This window comes from Sphaerodactylus townsendi, linkage group LG02, assembly GCF_021028975.2.
Source record: "Sphaerodactylus townsendi isolate TG3544 linkage group LG02, MPM_Stown_v2.3, whole genome shotgun sequence".
Taxonomy (NCBI): domain Eukaryota; kingdom Metazoa; phylum Chordata; class Lepidosauria; order Squamata; family Sphaerodactylidae; genus Sphaerodactylus; species Sphaerodactylus townsendi.
The window spans coordinates 68,267,947-68,291,787 of NC_059426.1; the positions used below are offsets into that span (position 1 = coordinate 68,267,947).

The window sequence follows — 23,841 nt, forward strand, 5'->3', positions numbered from 1 at the left end:
CTGGAAAAACAGAATCCAAGCCATAAATGCAAGCTAAATCTCCTGACTCGTCTGCTTAGTTCCGCATTACCATAGAGCACCGCAACAACAGAACAGAGCGTCCTCGGCGGGTTTAAGAGAGCCCAGCTCGCCCACAAAACCTCCGAGTTACATAGTTCCGCCCCTTCATTCATATTGTAAATCTCCTTTGTTGTTGTTTTTGTACAGCCGGCTGACTGCTACCTAAAGCAGCCTGTGCCTGCCACATATAGGCCTGCATGTCGCCGTTCCAGCGTCTGCATGGGAATACGAACTGAAACTAGCCCAGACAAAATAAGTAGACATTTCATATAGCACACTGGCCCATTCACACGTCACAAAGTGGACGTGGACTACCAACACTAGTCGTTCTGCCTTTTCCAGGTTACTCGAATATAGAGCACCTTTCCACCTATACAAACCCACTTTCCAGCACAATTTTCTAATAATTTTGTCTCTAATAATCTTGAGTTTCAGACCTGTTTTTACTGTCTCAGCAGAGGCATATGTGAAGTTTAACTCAAAGTATGTGCAAAGTGCCCTTTTCACATCACTGATTAGCTTAAGTTACATATAAGTATACTTCAGTTGAAATAATCATTTAAATGCTTTATTTCTATTTTCTATTTTCGGGGTCTGTGCTTTAGTTGAAGATATTATTTTCATGAGCCTTTTACTTGCACACAAGCATTAAAAGTATCTTTTTCTGGAATGCAGGAACATTGAATGCTTTTTCTTAACAAAGACACTTTTTCATGATTCTGTGAAATGACTTTAAGCTGTATTTCTGCCAGAATCTTTTTCTCTCCATTATTTTCCTAAATAATGGGGAGAAGGAAGAAATAACCTTCTGGTAAATCTAAAATCATTTCCTTTTTCTCTTTCTCTCTCTTTCTCTCACTTTCTCTCACTTTCTACCACTTTCTATTTCCTTCTTACTTTCACTCTTTTCCTTCTGTGCCTACAATTAGCCAAGACAGAAGAGAAGCTAGATCACAGACCACGACTTCTCAAACAGGCTTGAACTGTAGCACTTTTTATCTGTTGTAAGCACCCCATGCACAAATACTACATTAGACCAATAACGTATTTTATGTTGCTTGCATGATGCATCCCTGACACACAATCTTTCTGTCCTAAGTGCCCTCCCCCCAACAGCCGGGGAATGTCTACTCATAAAGTTCCTTCAAAATTGGTGGGGGAGGGGATGGGATGGGGCGGGGCGGGGCGGGGCGGGGCGGGGAGGGGAGGGGAGGGGCAATTCAATAGGAATGTGATGGTGGAGAGTTCACCCTCAGAAGCTGCCATTACCTGCAGGGAAACTGATCTCTGTAGTCTGGCACTTGTAATTCTGGTAGAACTCCAGGCCTCACATTGAGGTTGGAAACGTGAAGATGTTGGTGTGTCAGCAAACAAAGGGAGTGGGGAGATGTGAGTTGTACTTCATCACCTATTTACATGTTCCTCCTTAATATGTGGCCCCCTCCCATATTCCTCCTGTATATTCATTATTATACAGTTTGTCGTCAGAGCAGGAGGAGAAGTTAATATGTATTAGCCTATTAAACATGCTCAATACGTATAATCTGATACAAGCCTTGCTGTTCAGCTTAGTCATCCAGCAGTCTTATCTTGTCCTGCCACAAACATCCTCCCTTATGACTCATCTCCTCATTCCTAGTAGAAAACACATTTCTCGTTTATCACAGGGGTATCACTACATCAAAGGGGCTTCCCTTGAACTTAGCTACAGGCTGTGTGGTTTCAGGAGGCAGTGATGGTCATGTCGGGTTGCCTGCTCTGGGTTGGGAAGTACCTGGAGATTTTGGGGGCGAAGCCTGAGGAGGAGAGGGTTTGGGGAGGGTACAATGCTTTAGAGTCCACCTTCCAAAGTGGCCATTTTCATCAGGGGAACTGATCTCTGTCACCTGCAGATCAGTTGGAATCCCAGGATCTCCAGCCATCACCTGAAGGTTTGCAACCCTAGATAAGTCATGTCTGTTGCCTTCTCCCAACCCCTAGATAAGTCATGTCTGTTGCCTTCTCCCCCATTGTTACTACCACAATTTCTGAAATAGCCCCACAGTAATGAACTTCTCATCATGAGCACAATTAATCTGTTGAGAGTTCCCTCTCTGATCCCTGGCCTAAGCCTTAATTTCAGCTGACTAATAGGACATTCCTAATGCTTTTCTGTAAACTAACCCATACTGATCTTTCATTATCTAGCCTGGGTTGATCCTGAGATCTTTGGGGAGGGGAGTGTTCCAGGTTTTATCCCTGGAATCTTCTACATGTGAAGCAAAAGCCTGTGAAGCTCTACCACATGATTGTCAAAGTTCAGTTCCTTATTTCTTTATTTTCAGAAGTTCTCAGCAGGGTATAATGCCTCCAAAGCAGCCATTTTCTCCAGGTTAATTTATCTCTGTAGTCTGAGAATTGTTTATAATTACAGGTGTTTCCAGGCTCCACCTGGAGCAACCCAAATAGAACTATTTTCTTCCTGTCATATGAATGTTCTATATGACGTACAAATCTTGCTTAAGAATTTATATGCTATAGATATTGAATTCCTTGTTCACAGTGCTATCAGGTAATTCAAGTCAGCTGTGGGAGGTAGGAAGTGCTCAAGCTTGACATTGTTTTACGACGAACAAAGGTACAGTCAGGTTCTGCCTCAACTTATATAAGGATTCCATTCATAAGCTGTGCATGCCTCTTTTGGTGACCCCAAGACTTGGTTAGGATTTATAGCTAGTCAAAGACCTGCTACTGCTTATGCATTTTAGTTTTAATTACTATAGTACATAAAGAACCTTTTCATGTATGTTCATAGTCATTATAGTCAATCGTAATTCTACCATTTACTACATACACTTGCATCAATCTCTTTTCAATTCTTCGTCGATCTCTGCTTGAACTTTCAGTGTCTTCTGTTTAAATCTTTCTTATAGAATCATCCCTAAAATCTACACAAAGTAAGTCTGGCCTTAGTGATAAATTTCACTACAAAACTGAGTGTTATTGCTGCTATCATTTGTTTTTGACTGCTGCTATTTTGATGTGATTTTTAATCTTGCTGCTGTGCCATACAGTTTAACTTTTTAACATTTTTAATTTTGTTCTGTTTCTGTTAAGCACACAGAATGCCATTTTTATAACATAAAATATATTTTTCTTCATAACAATCCCACTAATTAGAATTTTGTTGTCACTCCAGGATGTTTGTGATGTCATTCATTAGAGTCATTCACTATATAGTAATGGGCAACTGTAAATCCACAGTTAGGGAACTTGCAGTCATCCACAAACAAGTTAAAAATACTTAATTACATAGAAGTCAATGGAGTTTTATACCTGCAATCCTAATTTTTTCCTGGGAGCAAGCCCTATTGAATAACATCAGACTTACATCTGAGTAGACCTGCTTAGGCTTGCTCTTCAACTACAAGGAATGTAGATTGTGAATTGCGCCCAATAAATGCACTTACTAACCTATAGCATCCAGATTTTGATACCCAACAGGCAGAGAATGGCAGAGACATGAGTTCCCAGTATAACAGCAATGGAATATATTTAGATGGTGAGACAAATTAGCTGTGATACAAGCTATAAGAAAAGGGCAAAAAGAGAAAGGAGTGATATTAAACCTGAAGAAAAGCTTCACCTTGGTTGCCATACCAAATAAAATCTAGAGTATTGATCTACCGGTATTCCTCCTCTGTTCCCTCTTCTCTAGAAGACATGTTTTCAGTCTCCCAGTCCAAGCTTTCCTTGATGAGTTATTATAGGACATCAACAGATGCTCCTGTCGTTCATATTAAAGCATTTTTGAGACAAATGTCTGAAGGTCACATAAACAGGTCTAATTTGGGAGGTGAGAGCAGGACTGTTAACTGTGTCCATTAGGGAACAAAGTTTTTTTAATGAGTACTTTGTCATCATATTTATTTATGCAGTCCATGACCAGAGTATAAAAGAAAAATAATACTAAAATAATATTAAAAATAATACAAAACATTGCACCAGCATTTACAAGTTTAAAAATATAAATATCTGTCTAAAATTGCAAGTAACTAACACAGGTTTTCCTAATTTTACTTACTGTCTAACCAAATTTGGCTACACTGTAAGTGATCTTCTAATTCCTACCTGTTAGCACAATCGAAAGGAGAATCTTTCTAGCTCTTCATGGCACACTGCAAGAAAACACAGATTTTAAACTAGAAACAAAATCTAAACTATAACATGCAACTGCAAAGACTGATTTCTGTACTGAAAACCCAAAACATAACTGCTCCTTCTTTGCAGTCTTTCTTCAGAAATAATGCTTGCTGCACAAAAACCACTATCCAATTTGTACAAGAGATACATAACAAGGCAGTACTTGATAAGATAATGGACAGCAGTGTCCAAGTGTAAATGTGCTTGTACCTGCACCAGTTCACTGCTTGGTCAAGAGGAGGTGCTGGCAGGGTGAATTCCCTTGCAATGGGTGTGGAGATGTTAGGGAAGCTAAGAGGGGCTACTTGCTTTCTCACAGCCTAAGTCCCAGAATAGCCACTTGCTCAGTTGCTGCCTGTTCCAGCAAAAGACAGTAAGTGACTCATAGCCTCACTGATCGCCACACGGAATTTTAAATAAGAGAGTGAGACCAGCCAATGTGCAGCTCGTCTCTGAGCAGAGCCAGTAGCAGCGGATGGCTGCCTGCAGGAGGAGCAGGAAGCTGCTGCACTGAAGAGAAGAAGGAGAGGAGGGGGTGGTGTCTGACACAGTCGCCTTACCTGAGACGCTAGCAGAGAAATGGACACATGTTGAGCGATCGCCAGCTGCAGGAAGGAGGGCAAGAGGCAAGTGGCAGCAGTGTGCATCCCGCGGACCCCTGGCTGGAGGCAAGCAGCTAGCTGTCCCTCTCAGTAGCTGCGAGGTACAGTATAAACTCCTTCCCCGCCCCCACTCTCGCTTTCATCCTAGCCTGGTCCAGCATCTGCACATCGCTGACATTGCCAGGTGAGATCCAGAGGCACTCCCAAGGGAGCAGAGCCATGCATCTTATGGCATGACCTCTTTCGATGGGCTTTCCTTCTTTCCTTTTGTGTGGCGTAAAAGTTTTTAGAGCTTTTAGTCAGCAGAGTGTTAAATCCTTCTTGAAAGACAGGGCACCCCAGGCATCTGTCAGGGCGGTAAAGGGGACTGCAGGATATCTGCATGCTTTGTATGTCATTTGGTAAGCATGACAGAGAACAAAATGACCATTCCAGGGCAGGTCGTCGCTGTGACTAGATGTGTGTGTGTGTATTCCCTACACCCCAATGCCATTTGTTCCCATATACTTGGCATGCCCACAAGAAATGTCTGTCGTGTCTCAAACATGAAATATGCAGGCTCTTAAGTTTGTCTGGTACCATCAGTCTCACCTTGTACAAATCGCTATTCACATAATCAGCACCCTCTTGGGGCTTGTAAGAGTTTCATTTCCACTTACTCAGCCCTGTCTTCAGTGGCAGCTTCAGAACAAGTGAAGTAATACTGAAAAGGGTATCTCTAAGCATATGCAGAATAACTTTTTCTCACCACTGAGTACACTGCACACATCTGGGATTAGAGACTGGCATTTTCAGGTGAGTGTGAGAAATAATACTGCTCATAGAAGTTAACCAAATATGTCAGTAAATATACATATGCCACAGTACCCCTGGCACAGAAGGTCTCAAGTTTGTGTGTGTGTTTTATGTACAAGTCAGACCTCCAGTTCTGTCTCACTTATTCTACATTATTTCTTGGTGCTACATGTTGCTCCATGGTAACTACCTTAGTAGGGATCTGACCTTTGGGCAGGCACTATAAACAGTTATGATTTAGGATTTGAAGTCCTTATCTCCTGCCCACTTAGGACACAACAACCAGTCCCTGTCTCCTGGTCTTCCTTTGGCGCCAAACAGCCTATCATTTGGGAATGATGTTTGCCTCTAATCAGATTTGCCTCCTCTTCTTCCTTTTGTTTTCCCTTGTTTATTGCAATACGGCCAAAAGCTTCAGATATGAACCATATCAGTTCAACTCGACAATGTATAAATATAGAACAAAAGGCTATGGGGCCCCAAAGCACCCACTGTCTGAATATAAAACAGGGCAAAAGCACAAACAAACAGTAAAAGGCTGGCTAGAGAGAAGGATTTCTACATGACTATAAAAGGTCAAAAGAAATGCTTTACTCATTAGGTTGGTGGTCCACCTGACTCATTAACAGCAGCCAGTTGCTCTTGGCTTAAGAGAGTGCAACACAGGGCTGTACCATCTGATCAATCACTCATACTTACTTTCAGTAAATGAAAGCAGATATTCAGCAGGTAAAGCTGGTATTTTGCTCCTTGCTTCTGGTAAAAAGGTGGAGGATGGCTGAGGTTTATAAACCTATGAAGAACATTATACCAAAATCTTCAAATGGCTAAAACATCTGTCATGTTTGGCACAACACTGGAACTTTCCCCAACTCATTGCATAGTTTCAGTTGTTCCTGGTTAGCAGCTGCCCGCTCCCCCCTGGGGGTGCCACAAACAAAGGGACCCTGAACCTTGGCTTTTGTTGTGGCTGACATTTTTTCTTAGCATCTCCAGAGCTCTCTCAGTCCAGACACAGCATGTAGCCTGGAAAGAGAGGTAATAATGTCATTTCTCAAATTCCTGCACTTGACTTGAACCATTTGGTGAGGCAAGGCCTAAGCTAAGGTTTGGGACATCCTTAGTAAGACTGTGTATAACACATTAACCCTTTGAGATATCAGCAGTTGAAATTTGTCTTTTCAGCCATTCACATTCTATTCTGGAATAGGCCAATGATTCATTTCAAATGCCCCGTCAGAGTACATATGTACATACAGAATCAATACATGCTGAAAAAGAAGTGCTTTGTATTTCTGATGATTGATGCCATAAACAATAATTATTTCCTATAAAAAAGATAAATGCTGAGACTCAATTGTGCCAACAAGCCAGAAGTCAACAATATTCTAACTGCACTATGATTATGTAGACAAATAAGGACAAATATTTAAAGGGTGTCTGTGATTTTTGTTGTTGTTGTTGCCGCCATTTTCAAGACAAGAGACGTTCAGAGGCGGTTTACCATTGCCTGACACTCAGTTATGACCCTGGTATGCCTTGGTGGTCCCGCATCCAAATACTCACCAAGGGCTGAGTCTGCTTAGCTTCCAAGATCCGATGAGATTGACCTAGCCTGCACTATCCACGTCAGGGGAGCTAAGATATATAAAGGTCTATTAGGAAGGAGATTCTGTGTGGCAAGCTACCAGTAGGTATCCTCTGGGCATCCAAGTGTATTTATTTCCATATGTCCACTCATTCATTTGCAAAAAAATGAGTAGGGGGTGTACTTATGTATACAAAAAAGAGAGCAGACGAAGGTGGCACTTTGCAATTTATGAACTTTTAAAAGGTAAAATAGCAAATGACATTGATACAGATTGGGACCATGGTTCACAAAGAAGGATTTTTTTCCCTTTCCCCTTGGGTTTTCATGCCCACGCCCCCAGTGGCTGTTATTAGCCCTGAAAGTATCCTCTCTTTGCCTTTTCCAGGACATAATAATAGTGTGTGTGTATGTCAGTGGGTGGGTGGGGGGATCCTATTCCTGTCCCTATACTGGTAAAAAGTATTGATTCAAATTGGGCTTCTGCAGAATGGTTGTTTCTCTTTAAAATGGTGGGAAATCCATATTCACAGACCTCTCAATATCACATATAATTTGACATTGAGACCTCAGAAACCTTGCTGCCAAACAGTGCTGTGCTAGAAGGAGCAATGGCTTGACTTGTTATAAGGTTGCTTTGTTGGCTTATATATGATAGCCTTCCCATTGCCTGCAGAATCCCTGAGTTTCATTTATCCTACCAGGTTTGTTGGTATTAAGTTTAAGGGCAGATGAGAATCTCTAGAGTCTGGAAAACCTGCCTGAGCATAATATCCAAATCTCAAGGCTTGCTGCCTCAGCATAGGGGATGGGCAGCACAATGTCAGGCAATATGTCTGTGTGTATGGAGATAGACAGATATACCTGCATCCACAGATGCTGTGGTGCTTGAGGTATATGAGAGGTTAAGTGTTATGCCCAGAATAGGATAGGAAACTATAGTTTAATTTCAAAAAATCCAATGTGACACAATTTCAGAAGAGGAAACTTGTAAAAAATATATAAGATCAGTTAAAAAGAAATGAAAGGGCGAAAGGGTCTTGAAGAGGCTTAGGGGTTATTTAAATCCACATCAACTGAAGCTCGGTTATATATCACAAATCAAGTTCGGTTCACATGTGCAGGAGAATGAGATGGTAGAATGGACTGCATTTAAAAAGTGGAGGTCTGACCTAACTAAGAACAGTAAGAAGGCACACAAGCTCTGGCAAAAAAATTCAATTTGACAATAAGGTATGGGGAAAATGTTAGGAGCATACTGCACAAAACACTGGGACAAACAATTAAAATTATTTAAATACATCAAAAGCAGGAAACAAACAAAGGTGGCAGTTGGGCTATTATACGATGATGGTGCAAAAGGATTGTTGAAGGAAGGCTGTCCAGAGGCTGAATAAATGTTTTGTATTGGTCTTAACTGTGGAAGATGCAGAGCAATTACTCATGCATGATGCTAAAACTGCTAATTTTGGGAAGGATATCTGAAAAATTGAGTCACACAGAGGTGACAAGAGATGAAATTCTAGGGTCAGTCAGTTTGGATTATGTAGATCTGAAGATTCTTAAAGAACTCGAGTATGAAAATGTTGATTTTCTAACAGTCCAAATTGTCTTCATATATTATGGGGTAGTATTTTATCTAGAACTAGTTATATATGTTTTGTTAATTTCACCTTTCACAATTCATATTAGTCTTGGCTTTGCCCTTGTTCTGTTTTGATTTCCACAGTGCTGTTTATTTCATTATTTGTGTATTTACTTGACATGCAACTTGTCACTAAAACTAGTCACCTTATCAGATGATTGAAAAGTAAACATATAGGGTTATTTTTCTAAGTGGCCTAGAGAGTTTGCAGAAATCAAAAGCCAATATTGTTCTGGGCTACTTGGTGGAAACTGATATTAAAGCAAAATCTAAAGCATATAGAAGAATCAGACTCATGGAGGAAGAATCATCATAGCTTTTGACAGTATGATGTGGCTTCAATAAATGGCAAATTGATTTTCAGCTGCGTTCACTGAAACAAAGATTTGGATCCTAAGTAGGATTTCAACAGGCAAGAAGGGACTATTTTTGCAGATCTTTACTCCCTCTATTTCACTCATTCTAAGTTATTCCTTGTGTTCTTACCCATGGGGAAACAGCCTTTCAGGGGGCTTTGGAAGCTGCTGTGGGAGGGCAAAAAGGTAAAATCACCCCTCCTCCTTGTGTGTGCAGAAATGTTAGATAGAACCCAAACTATAGTATCTAAGTCAGGAGATGTCGTATTTTCATGCTATTCTGTGCTAGTCATACCTTATACTGGTGTATTTTATATAGGTCTAAACACCACAGTTTAAAATAAACAAGTTGAATCAGGTTCAGATAAAGATGACTGATGATCTGGAAAACAAGTTATATGAGAAAAAATTGAAAGAACTGGTTATGTTTAGCCTGGAAAAGAGTAGGCTGTGGAGAGATGTTATTGCACACTTCAAATATCTACAGGGCTTTAATAGAAGAGGGCAAAGCCTGCCGATTCTGAGGGTAAGAGTAAATTGAAGGATTTTAACTTACAGAAGGGTACGTTTCAGTTGAAGATTAAAGGAAAATCCTTAAAATAAGAGAGGTTTGACAATGGAATAAAAAATTCGCTATAAGGGCGAATCCCCACTGAGAAATTAAAGGAGGATACATCCAGGTTTCAAAAGAAACAGTACCTTTTCATCACACATTCTCCCTCCCCACTCCACTGAAGACCTTGATGTCTATCAAGGATTTAAGCAATGTAACACTCCCCACAAACATGCGATCTGCTCGGTGGGTGTGTTCTTCATACTGATTGACTATCATGTTGTGTTGGGGCGGGACCTTTTTTTGTTTTGTTTTTTCGCATGCCGCTACGCAACTACATTACTACGTAGCTGTGTTGGTGGAATTTGATTGGCTATTGGGTCGGAGCAGGAACATTACTCCGCCCCAATTGCAAATTCATATTCTTATTTTCATTTTTATGTTGTTATGTAGGCACATATGAACAATTTTTTTACAAATAGTCTCGTAACAATGTTATTTCGTTGCTACATAGCCACACCCAGCACACAGCAAAAAAAAAGGCTGCGCGCACTCGGCACACAGTCCACTGCGCTCTGATCGGCTGGAAGTCTCAAAAGGCGGGAACAATAAGACGCGTCTGTCCCATTTCTGCCCACTGAACCAGCTTTGGCACTTGATTGGCTAAAAGGTGCACTTCAATGCAGGTTCTGAAAAAATGTGTGATGAGGGGGGAACGCACGGCAGAACCTTGATGAAGCCGTGTTTGGCACTTGAGTGGTGGGGAGTTCTGATTAAAAGCGTGATTTATCACATGAGTATCATGCAATTAATTGCCAGTGGGGAATCGCCCTAAAATGCTGCAAGAAATTTCTTGCCTTTTGGAGTTTTGTCAGGATGTTAACAAACATGTGATCTAACAGACATGGTATACTGTAATTTTCAAAAAGCTCTTTTTACAGAGTCGTTCATGAAAAATCCCTGAGAAAATTAAGCAGTAATGGGATAAGGTTTGTCTCATGGATTAGTAGTTGGTTAAACAACAGGAAACAAGAGGGTAGAACTAAATGGATAGTTCTCACAGAGAATTAAGTAGTGGTATTCCTGAGGGACTTACATTAGGATTGCAGATATCTCATTTGTTTATGAATGATCAGAAAATAGGACTGAAGAGGTCAAGACTGCAGATGATACTAGATTGTTCAGAATGCTGAAGACCCACACAGATTGTTAAGAGCTCTCCAAACTGGGAGAGTGGGCAATAATATGACAAGTAAAGTTCCCTTGAGTAATTATAATGTATCTACACTGGGGAAAATAAATAAATGCATAAATAAAATGGCCAATATTCTAGTATCCTTGAATAGATGTATAGTGCAGCTATATTTGGAATACTGTGTACATTTTTGGCTGCCATTTTGAAAAAGATAATGTGGAGCTAAACAAGGTTTTAAAAATCCAGTCAAGATTACCAGTTTTCCATATGAGGAAAGCCTAAAGAGGTTGGCATCTTTCAGTTAAAAGTAAATATAATTAAGGAGGACGTGATAGATGCTTATAAAATCATGCAAGGTATAGAAAAAATGAAAAAAGAAAAATTATCTTTATTCCATAATAAATTAATGGAAAGTAGCTTCAGGACTCAAAGTAGCTTCAGGACAGAAAAAAATAAAGTACTACTTTACACAATACAGGAACAGCTTATAAAAATCATTGCTATAATATGTCATGATTGTTGCTAGCTTAGACTGCTTTGAATGGGAACTTTTAGACAAATTAGTGGAAGATGGGTCCAACAATATCTATTAGCCACAAAACCTAAAGGGAACCTCCATGTTTAGAGGCAGAATGTGTCTGAATACCAGTTGCTAGATGAGAGGGAAGCTCAGTCCAAACTACCACCATTAAAGTCCATGGGACTACCCTTGGAACTATTCAGGATAAGATAGTTTTTCTAGAATAGCCAAACCATCACAAAATCCACTAAATTTCTAGGCAAACTGAAATTAGAATTAAGATACATGTTTTCTCTTGCTTTTTAAAATACATGTTTTCTCTTGCTTTTTTTGTAGTTGCTCTTTAATGTAGTAGTAGATTTACTGCTACCACAAGAGGAGGGACTGTGGCTCAGTGGTAGGGACTTTGTTTGTAGGGACTTTGTTTGGAAGGTTCCAGGTTCAATTCCTGACATCTTCAATGAAATGATCAGGTAGTAGATGATGTGAAATACTTTCGCTTAACACTCTGGAGAGCTGCTGCCAGTCTGAGTAGATGATATTGGGCTTGATGCAATGGTCTGATTTGTGTAAGTCAGTTTAATGTGTTTAAGTTGCCACATGAGTTTGCCTTAAATTGAATCAGGCCTGTGGTCTCTCAAGGTCATTAATATTTCCTGTGACCGGCATCTGCTCTCCAGAGTCTCATATGTAAAGGTTATTTCACATCACCTACTAACTGATCCTTTAAACTGTCGATGCTGGTGGTTGAACCCATGGCCTAAATTAAATCAGTTTTATCTGTTCTTCATATTAAACTTGTTTTAAGGCATTCCTCATTCTAGTTGTTTTTCTGGGAGTGGACCCATTACAGCCAGGGTCTGTGTTTGTTTTGACAGCTGCAGTGTACTGACGCTCACAGGGGAGCTTTTCACAAGGAATTTTTTGGGAACTCTCAGTGCTTTTCTGAGTTGGGCCAGTGATTTGAAAACCTAACATTATACATGTATATTTGGAATTCTTTATTTACTGCTATTATTTCTTCACTTTGTACATGAATCTACAGTTTGTTCCATGTGCAGTTTTGTTACTGACAGCCTCAGTGGTGTGGGAGACTTTTGTGACTGATCATATTCAGTTTCTGCCTCTCCCAGAGAAAATCTCTAATTTGCAAACTCTGCTTTAACAACACAGACATCTATACTGAAAATTGACCAGCTTCTGTAGCTGGGGTTAAAAAATAAAAACTAACTAGTTGGGAACAAAATAGCTCTCATGATTTACATTCAGCAAGGAAGCAATATTATCCTATGCTTACTTTGTCTAGCTATTTTGAAGAGAAGATACAAAATCTCAAGAGGGCTATTAGGAGACATATTGCTTCTCAGTGAGACCCAGTGACTATGCAGGATTACGCAGATAGAGAGATTATTCAGGCTCACTTCCTTGATTAGCTATAAATTACTGCCTTTTAACCCTGTGTTTCTTTGCCTTCCATTTCCTGTTCGTTATTTGCAAACATCTGTTGTGTCTTCTCACTTTGCTTTGCTTCCAAAGACATCCCTCTAGCTAGCCAATCATTCCCCACAGCATCTTCTGTTTAGCATTTTATCCAATAGGCATTCACTGCTAATTCCCCTTCCCCCATCTCTTGATGAAACTGGTGACTGGCGAGGCACATGTCTCTCAGCAGTGGAAATTTATCAGATGGTTATTCTTATTATGCTATGCCCCATTCCTTTTTCATCCTGATACTTTGATGCATGCAATCGGAGCCAAGTTGTTGAGCTGTCCACAGCAATATCCAGGTCACTTTCCTGAGTGTTTATAATTAATTTAGAGCTCAGTGTCTTGCGTAAGGGTGTTGCATGATTCTGAACAGTGGTCGTTCCTTTCCATTAGTTCTCATTCATCTCATGTGTAGCTACACATTCCTGTTCCCAATGCCAATATGTCCTATTCTGCCTCCACAGGTTATGCCACGCCTCAGACTTACTGGGTGCCTGCTAATGAAAGAGAAGGGTTGACATTTACCCAAATATTGCATGACGGACAATAGGCCGTAAAACAAGATGGCAGCTGGAAATACTGCACCCTCAGGAAGCATCTTCAATACAGCGCAGAAGGTGATTTTTAATTTTTTTTAAATTTGATTTGCAAGCACAGGGAAAATGTGTGGATTATGTACACATTATGTACACATTAGTAAAGCCACAGCATTTGATAACTGGAAAGGTGGCCAACTCTGGATTGGTACATTCCTGGGGGTGGAGCCTGGAGAGTTGCGGGATACTGCTATGGAATCCATCTTCCAAAGCAGTCTTTTTCTCTAGGGAAACTGAGCTCTACATTCTGGAAATTAGTTGTAATTCCAGGAGATCTCCAGATCCCACCTGGAGGATGGAAACACTATTTAGATCCGAGTGCTTTCAGGCATTGTGAAAAGATCCAGGTATGGATTGAAGAGATGAACAAGCATTCCAAATTTTCCCAATCAGTATTCATTCTCTGATGTTTGGTGCTTTAGAAAAGCATGATGGGTCAAAACTTTCCCCCTCTTTCACATTCAAAAGTGAGTTTTAATGACCTCTTGCCCAATCCAAATGCTTGGGTGCATGGCCATAGCTGGGAACAGCAGGTGTCTCGTGCCATGTCACCTGTTGCATCAATTCCTGCCACCTGATAATGTTTTTAAAACATTACAGCATGCTTTTAAACTGATGTTTGTAATAGGAAAATTAATGGTCAAAACAGAAGAGTGGAAGTTGGCACCCTTCCAGAATGATAGTATTTTAAAAACCGTTGACCTGTCTTGCTTAGCTTTTCTTGACTCTTTTGACCTAACATGTCTCACAAGGCTGTTGTGAGATGGGCAGCCCAATCCTGAGGGCTGCTGCAGCAGAGGTAATTGACCACTAGTGTAACAGAGGCACTGCTGGTCCTTGCCTTATGGACACCCCACAACCCTCTCTCATGAGGCAGAGATGGCATAGCAAGTGTGCTGGACTCCACAACAACCTTGGCAATACTATCAGGTAGTAATGCCCTCTGAGTGGCACACACAGGCACAGACAATCACCACCTGCCAATCTGGTCACTGACCCTCAACGCCATGGTGAGGCAGCAGACATGGAAGAAAGGTCCAGCAACAGTGCAATCCCCAGAAAGCCATATGGCCAGAGAGCCCATTGGGAAAAGATCATCTGTGCAGCAAACTGGATGGTCACCCCACATCTGGCAAGGGTCTAATGGGAAGCAATTGCTTCCACATGCAACCATCTCTGCCCCAAGTAACGACACCCTTCACACAGAAAAGTAAAACACAAAATGGGGCAGGGAGGAGCCAGACTCAAATTCAAAGCCCTCATACCCAAAACAGTACCCTAACCACTATGCAAAGAAAGCAGATGCAAATCAGGCATGCCATCAAACATTAAGCACTCCACTGCAGCCTTGACATCACCACCAGCCATCTGGAGCCAGGCAAATAACGTTGCAAATACAAGCATGGTTTGGAGAGGCACTGGAGTGGCATGGCCAGGGTTCTTGGTTCCATCCCCGCATGGGGAGAGCCTAATGGCAGCTAATGTTTGGCCCACAGCTGATGGACTACTCAAACAAGTCTCATTCACTCAAAAACAAATGGACAGGGACAGAGTTGTGGAACACCACAGACTTAATTGAACAGCAAATCATAATGAGGTCCAATATACAGTTGCCAATTGTCTCATTGTGGGATGGCTCCTGTGCCTTTGTAAGCCATTCCCAGGACTCATGGAGAGACAGACTGAGCTGGCCCCAGAATAGCAGGTATGTGGGGAAGATTTGACAGATGAAAGGTGGTCTAAGGTAGGATGTTCTGGGAACCAGACTGGACCTGGAGTGGCAGGAACTGCACCAGTCACGCCCTGCGGTCCCCCTGTTGAGTCATCACTTCAATAGATGCCAAATAGAAACAAGTACAATGATGGCAAATAGCACAAATGCCATGCTTACTAGAGCCATAGCTGTGAGACTCTGGCAGAATCTGCAGCCTTGCTACCATGGAGGGGGTTCCAATTACCAGGGGATCTCTGGAGGCACATGTGAGGAAGTCCTCTGCAACTTCTTCACCTGCTTCTGCTGCTGCGTAAGGCTGTAATAATCCTATAAAGGAATATGTTCCATGGTTGCTTGACCAACATGAGAATCGACTGTGATTCTCATACTGTGTGTTCGTTTCTTTGAAGATAAGTAATCAAAAATAAAATTAAAACCCAAGAAAACTATATATTGCCAGAACCAGCAGGAGGAGCTGAGTTGATTCAAGTAATTTATTTACTGAAAAGAAGCCTGAGCGTAATGCATGCAGAGCAAATATCCCAGGGCAAGTTCAGCAAATGGCCAGCGCAACAGAAGATTCAAGTGGCAGAAAATGGTGGGTGTCAGCAAAAATGAAAGTGAGAGCTTTACTGGGCAGGAGAAATAAGTAGTCTCCTGAGCTCTGTACAGAAAGCAGGATGTGACTTTAAGCAGACTTCAGAAAAAAGATTGCTAGTTTAGCAAGTTCAAAAAAATTCAGGTTGAGCTGAAAAAAAATGTCTTGAGGACGTTTTCGGGGGAAAGCTGTGCAGGGTTCCTCCCCCAAAACACTTATTTTCATGTCCTCAAGACATTTTATTTGTGTTGTGCAGAAAGGGCTAATGATTGCTCAGTGGCAAGTGATGTGTTCTTCACGTCCTCAGAGGCACTCTTACAATTACAATGAGTCCTGTCACTGAAAACAGATTCCTGACTCATATTGAGCCCTGTTGAAGAAGTTTCTATGAGGAGTGCCAATGACTCATGAACACACGTGTCCATCTGAACAAATAAGTTTCTGCCTGTGGCGCAGAGACCCTGGTTTCTCCTGGCTGTTATTTATAGGTGTGGGCCAAGGGACCAGTGTTTAGCTGAGGACCAATTTCCTTCTCATTCTGGTTCAGCATAGACAGACCTGTCACTGCTGGGCCTACTGTGTTACCATGGTAACTGAAGAGTCTACAACAGCTAGGCAACCACTTTTTGGACTAAATTGACAGGAAATTTTTAACCAGAGCCTGCAGTTGAGGATTTGAAAGGGATAAAACTGAAACAGCTTACAGCTGTGGAATTACACCTTGGTGCTTAGAAAAGGGATGGGAAGCCAGAGGTTGGTCTAGACTGCTTGTGATGGACATCCTGAAGTAAAGGTCAGGGACTTGCATGGAGGCTCACAATATGATAGGGCAAGATGGGGCATGAAGATGGGGGTGCCTCAGCTTAGAAACAGAGAAACTGAAATCATAACACATTCTGGACACTGGAAGAAGAGAAGACTGGAGGAAACAATTTAAATATCCGTTTATGATATACTTATATCCTGGAAGGGACTGGTGGTGGTTGGGACAGAATTGACAGCTCTGGATACAGTCTCTTTCCTTATTCACCTTCTGAATATACAAAGTCAGATAGAACTTGGCTAACAACAACTTGTAGATGAGGGTGTGGTGTTTGGGAGGACTACCAGTTCTGGGTTGGGAAACTCCTGGTGATTTGGGGGCAAAGGCTGGATTGGCAGAATTTGGGGAAAGGAGTTCAGTGGGGATGTGATGCCATCATGTCCATCTTCCGAAAAAATGACCTCTGCATTCTGAAAATCAGTTGTAATCTCCAGGTCCCATTTGGTGGTTGGCAACCCTAGATCACTGTGTGTGTGTGCGCACGCGCGTGTGTGTGTGCGCATGCGAGTGTGTGTGTATGAACTGAGCCTGATGGAGTGTTGGGATAGTATGGTGCACAGATGAAGACAATGTTTGTTTGTGATCTATGCATGCTTTGTAGGTAGGAGTGGGGAGTGCAGGTTAGTATGTGTGATGGGATGCTCATGTGAGGTGTTTCTGTGGGGTGTATGTCTAGGGTTGTGGGGGTATAATGGAGGGCTTTGTTGTATGTGTACAGTATGTATGTGTGGGGGTGAGGAGTGCATAGTGTGTGTGTGTGTGTGTGTGTGTGTGTGTGTGTGTGTGTGTGTGTGTGTGTGTGTGTGTGTGTGTGTGTGTTTATTTTCCCCTGAGCTCCACTTTAGCACCACAAACTGGCAGGGGGCAGGAAGCCTTGCTCCTCAACTCCTCCAAAATTTTGGAGGTTCCTTAGCTGGGTGTGCCAGTGGTGATTCCTGCTACTGTATGTCAGAGTGTGCATCGCCCAGGGACTGGCTCATGACAGCAGCGCAGGGAATTCAAACACTCCACCTCCTCATTCCTGGGCAGGCAGGCAGGCAGGGAGGGAGGGAGGGAGGGAAGAGTCCCTGGTTTCTCCCCAGCCACCGGCAGAAGCTGCTGTGCCCGCCCAGCCCCCGGCAGAAGCCGGAGTGGAGGGAGGGTGGCTGGCAGTGGCAGTAGCTGATGGCCACCCTGGCTGTTGGAGAGGAGGCACAGGAGGAGGAGGCGCAGGCAGTGCACTTCCTCACTCCTGGGTGGTGGCTGAATGCACCCCTATGTAGTACCCTCTAGTTGTGCTCAGTTCTTGAGCCCCCCAGCCCCCTCCCCACACCTATGACCTAACTCAGTCTCAGTCAGGGACATGTTACACCCATGCGTACTCCAACTCACTAGGTGAGTAACATTTCAACAATATCTTACAATCATATATATACACAAGAAAGGTTTTTATAAGTCAGTACACCGTCAGGTATGGCTATAAAACCTCTAGATTAGGTTTTTATTTCGGCAGTCCTTTGTCAAACCAATAATTGTTGTATACAAATTCTTTTTCCTTACTCCTCTAGGAGCACAACTGTTTTTTCTTACACTAGATAGTTTCCAAACTGAATTCAAATTTCCCTTGAATGGCTCTTCTTTAAATAGTCCTTCTCTCTGGATCTCAGGATCTCAATATTCAATATCCCCAAAGGATATTCATAAAACAGCACTGAGATTAGGAATATAATATCAAATAATTTTAAAAGAGGGAAACCTTCAGTAAAAAGAAGTGTTTTGGACTCCAGCCAAAATAAAGGTGAGAACGCATAAATGAGCAGGCAGTTATATAACTGAAACAGGTTTATTAAAGATTAAAAATAATAAAAAGAAATACACTTTTAGCAATGAACATACATACACAAGGCATACAAGAACTGACTAAGAGAAAAGATAGGAAGTTGGACAGGATTTCAAAGAAGGATGATGGTTACCCCTCTTGAAGGAATATCCAGGGAAAGCAGTGCTGAAAAGGACGATGACCAGCATTTTCAGGAGCAAAGAAGAAGGAAGCCCACACACAAGTGGGGTGAGTACACAGATCAGAGGTGCACCGGGTCTAAATGGCACCCGGAGCATGACCAGCTCTCTGTACCCCCTCCCCCCCCACCCAACTTGTGGCAGTCAGCAGAGAGATTTGGGGAGGGCGGGGCTCGGGGGAGGCTCAGACAGGTGCCATGGTGGCAGGCCGGCTCCTGGGCCAGCCTGCCGCTGCAGCGCCCACCTGGACTGCCGCTGCAGAGCCCTGCTCCCCCCGGGCCTCCTTGCAGGCCATCTCCTGCCCTCCCCAGGGCTTGGGGAGGGCAGAAGCCAAACAGAAATAAATATTACACCCCACATAGCAAACCTCGATATTACAAAGTGCAAAAAATGTAATAGTGTGAAAGAATAAATGTTACAACAAATTATCTATTCATACATATACCACATTCATACCAACAAACTCTCAGACAGCTTATACCCTCTTACAAAATAGAATTTCTCTGATAGCTAATATATGAATATACCACTTCAACTTGTTACAATAAAGAGAAATAAACGTATATGACATAAGAACATAAGAACATAAGAACAAGCCAGCTGGATCAGACCAGAGTCCATCTAGTCCAGCTCTCTTCTACTCGCAGTGGCCCACCAGGTGCCTTTGGGAGTTCACATGTAGGATGTGAAAGCAATGGCCTTCTGCGGCTGTTGCTCCCGAGCACCTGGACTGTTAAGGCATTTGCAATCTCAGATCAAAGAGGATCAAGATTGGTAGCCATAAATCGACTTCTCCATAAATCTGTCCAAGCCCCTTTTAAAGCTATCCAGGTTAGTGGCCATCACCACCTCCTGTGGCAGCATATTCCAAACACCAATCACACGTTGCGTGAAGAAGTGTTTCCTTTTATTAGTCCTAATTCTTCCCCCCAGCATTTTCAATGAATGCCCCCCTGGTTCTAGTATTGTGAGAAAGAGAGAAAAATTTCTCTCTGTCAACATTTTTCTACCCCATGCATAATTTTATAGACTTCAATCATATCCCCCCTCAGATGTCTCCTCTCCAAACTAAAGAGTCCCAAACGCTGCAGCCTTTCCTCATAAGGAAGGTGCTCCAGTCCCTCAATCATCCTCATTGCCCTTCTCTGCACTTTTTCTATCTCTTCAATATCCTTTTTGAGATGTGGCGACCAGAACTGAACACAGTACTCCAAGTGCGGTCGCACCACGGCTTTATATAAGGGCATGACAATCCTTGCAGTTTTATTCTCAATTCCTTTCCTAATTATCCCCAGCATAGAGTTTGCCTTTTTCACAGCTGCCATACATTGAGTTGACATTCCCATGGAACTATCAACTAAGACGCCCAAATCCCTTTCCTGGTCTGTGACTGATAGCACTGACCCCTGTAGCGTGTATGTGAATGACAATTATTCATCACAAAAAGGTTCTATCCAGTTCTCCCGGAATCTCTTCGGAATCTTTTCAATGCTGTTGGAAATCTTCAATTGTTCTACCAATGTCCTTGATTAGGAACTTGTTGTATTTCGTTCATGAATGGTAGCCAGTTGTCACAAGTCAGCAATAATATCCTCACATATGTGAGTAGATAGAACAAGCAATGGAGTTAGAGACTCATTTCATAATTGATTATATTCTAACAAAAGGCTCATCAGAAATACCGGGTAATATTTATTCCATCCAAATAAATGCTAAATAAATTGGAGTTGTTCTGCAGCCACTCCCTCCATCATCTTGCCCAGGTTAGAGAACAAGTGATAATACAGAATTGATCATTGTCTCCCAAAAGGAAAACAGTGCTCAACCAGGAGGAAATGGAACATAAGATGCAGTAAGAGAAATTCAGCATAAAATGAAAAAGAGGCAGTAAAGGAACACCTGGCTACTTTAAATGAATTCAAATCTCCATAGCCTGATGAACTACATTCCAAGGTATTAAAAGAATTGTCAGAAGTAATCTCAGTACCACTTGCAATAATTTTTAAGAATTCCTGGAGAACAGGAGAAATCCCAACAGACTGGAGGAGGGATAATGTTGTTCGCGTCTCTAAAAAGAAAAAAAAAAAGAGGACCCAACGATTACTACCCAGTCAGCCTGACATCAATACTAGGAATGATTCTAGAGCAGATCATTAAACAATCAATCTATAAACACTTAGAAGGGAATGCTATGGTCACTAAAAGTCAACATGGATTTCTCAAAAACAAGTAATGCCCAACGAATCTTATCTCTTTTTTAAAAAAGTGACAAGCTTGGTAGATGAAGGGAATGCTGTGGATGTGGCATACCTTAATTTCAGTAAGGCCTTTGACAATGTTCCCTATAATACTCTTGCAAGCAAGCTAGAAAATGTGGCCTGGACAAAGTTAGATGGATTTGTAATTGGTTGACTGACCAAATCGAAAGGGTGCTCACCAATGGTTCATCAAATCCTGGACAGAAGTTACTAGTGGGGTACCACAGGGTTCTGCCCTGTGCTATTCAATATTTTTATCAGTGACTTGCATGATGGAATAGAGGGCATATTAATCAAATTTGCAGATGACACCAAATTAGGGGGAGTAGCTAATGCCCAGAGAACAGAATCAGAATTCACAATGATTTTGACAGATTAGAGAACTGGGCCAGCACTAACAGCAGCAGCAAGCCTTTATTGGCATAGACAACAGTACAACAATAGTGAAAAACTGATTTAAAAACATACACAGTTCAGGAAATAAATGTCAAGTGGAGGGAAATCTACTGGCATTTAGTAATTTCCAGGAGAAAGTCTGCCACTTTCATACAGAGAGAAGGTTCAGGATTGTCCAGCAAGTAGTGTAATCTAAATAAATCGGGGAGATTGGGTAAATGTAAAGGAGTAAGATTCACATACTTGGATCTGATTTCCTTGAATCTGAAACAGTGTAGTAATTGGTGGGCCAGAGATTCAACTAAGCCATCATTACACGGGCACAATCTTTTAGCCTTTTCTTGCTTGTTAAATCTGCCATGTAACAAGGCAGAAGGCATAACATTAAACCTGGCGAGCATTATGGCTCTCCTTTGAGCAGCGTTTATTAAACAATACAGGTAGTGTGCCAAGTGGCCCTGTTCAAATGGGAGAGAAAAATACAGGGGGGAGCATGTTTTCTTGGCTGCGGTGATTAGGGTAGAGAACTCTCTATCTAACAGTTGACCTTTTAATTTTCTATAGGCTTCTGAATAGGACAAAGGGCAAAGTGAATCCACTGACAGTCCAATAGAAGCCATTTTTTTTTCGATTATGGAAAACCAGGGATTAGAATGGGTGTCAGAGAGCAGATGGTGGACCAGGGAATTACAGTCTGAGAGGAAATGGATTTGCAGCTAGAATCTAAAAGCCCTCAGCCAAGCGGCTGATTCCAAGGAGTTTTGACCTAACTCCAGACAAAGGGCTGCATAGGGCACGCAATTTGGGAGTCCAGTTATCTTATGCAAAAATTTGGATTGAAGGGAATTCACGGAGTGGTTAATAGCTTGAATCCAAATTGGGACTTCATAAAGCAATCTCGAGGTGACTTTGGCATTGAAAAATTTGAGGGCAGGAGGGATAAAGGAATGGCCACAGCTGTAGAAGAAACGTAATAATGCTGACATACTGTTAGATGTAGCGGCCAGCACTAACAAAATGAATTTCAACAAAGATAAGATACTACACTTAGGCAGAAAAAATGAAATGCACAGATATAGGATAGGTGACACCTGGCTTGACAACAGTACATGCGAAAAGGATCTTGGAGTCTTAGTAGACCACAAATTGAACATGAGTTAGCAGTGTGATGTGGCAGGCAAGAATGCCAATGCAATTCTGGGCTACATCAACAGGAGTATAGCGTCCAAATAGAGAGATGTAATAGTACCACTCTATTCTGCATTGGTCAGACCTCACCCAGAATACTGTGTCCAGTTCTGGGCACCACAATTCAAGAAGGATATTGACAAGCTCTAACAAGTCCAGAGGAGGGCAATCAAAATAGTTTAAAAAAATCTGGATTTCATGTCCTATGTCTATGAGGAACGGCTTAGGGAGCTAGATATGTTTAGTCTGGAGAAGAGATGGTGAAGGGATGACACGATAGCCATGTTTAAATATTTGAAAGAGTGTCATGTTAAAGATGGAGCAAGCTTTTTTCTTTTTTCTGCTCCAGAGACTAGGACAAGGAATAATGGATTCAAAGTACAGGAAAAGAGATTCCACCTAAACATTAGGAAAAATTTCCTGACAGTAAGGGCTGTGCGATAGTGGAATACACTTCCTCAGAGTGTGGTGAAGTCTCCTTCTTTGGATGTTTTTGAACAGAGGCTGGATGGTCATCTGTCATGGGTGCTTTGACTGTGTATTCCTGCATGGCAGGGGGTTGGACTTGATGGTCCTGTGGTCTCTTCCAACTCTATGATTCTTTGATTCTTGTGCACACTATAGTCAATAATATCATATTATGGAGCTTTGTTGAGGCACTGTATAATTATCTGTTCTGCTAATTAACTGTGCTTTGGTATGCAGGGTGGTGAGGATGCTGAGACAGCCTTTTCTGGTACAGAAGATGAGGAAGATTTGGACAAGACCTTGTCTGTTGAAAGGTTTGGAGACTTGATCAGCAAATCTGTGCTAAGAGACCAGGAGAAGCATGGCCGCAGCTACAGCGAGAGGGATTTTGAATGTATGTATTTATTTTCTTTATTATTTATCTTATTGCTTGTTAAGTACATCACCCTTCCTCCAAAGGAAGGCCAGTGTACACTGTTCTCTCTACCTCCTTTTTCTTTTTGCAACAATCCTATGAGATACGTTAGGCTAAGAGATAGTGACTGGCCCAAATCATCCAGCAAGCATCATGGCAAAGTGAGGATTTGAAGAAGGATCTCCTAGACCTTGATGGGCCCAGCTAACCCAACCTCATCAGGTCTAGAAATCTAAGCAGGGTCAGTCCTGGTTAGCATTTTGGGTGGGAGACCACTAGCGCAGCTCAGGGTTACTATGCAGAGGCAAGCATGGCAAACCTCCTTTGAATGTCTGTTGCCTTGAAAACCATATGGGGGCACCATAAGTTGGTTGTGACTTGACAGCACTTTCCAACACCTAGA

The 23,841-nt window shown here is 41.9% G+C and overlaps 1 protein-coding gene across 3 annotated transcripts in view; it reads left to right on the top strand.

The window, feature by feature from the left end:
* Nucleotides 1-4,716: 4,716 nt before the first annotated feature.
* Nucleotides 4,717-23,841, top strand: part of SLC4A3 (solute carrier family 4 member 3) — a 69,340-nt gene continuing 50,215 nt past the window's right edge. For all 3 annotated transcript variants that reach the window (XR_007243494.1, XM_048484202.1, XM_048484203.1), the window contains exons 1-3: nucleotides 4,717-4,945; nucleotides 13,449-13,601; nucleotides 23,261-23,417. Coding sequence is in view for 2 of the 3 variants with exons in the window: in XM_048484202.1 (XP_048340159.1) it covers nucleotides 13,548-13,601; nucleotides 23,261-23,417 (211 nt within the window). In the remaining variant the exon portion in view is untranslated. The remainder of the gene's footprint in view (nucleotides 4,946-13,448; nucleotides 13,602-23,260; nucleotides 23,418-23,841) is intronic.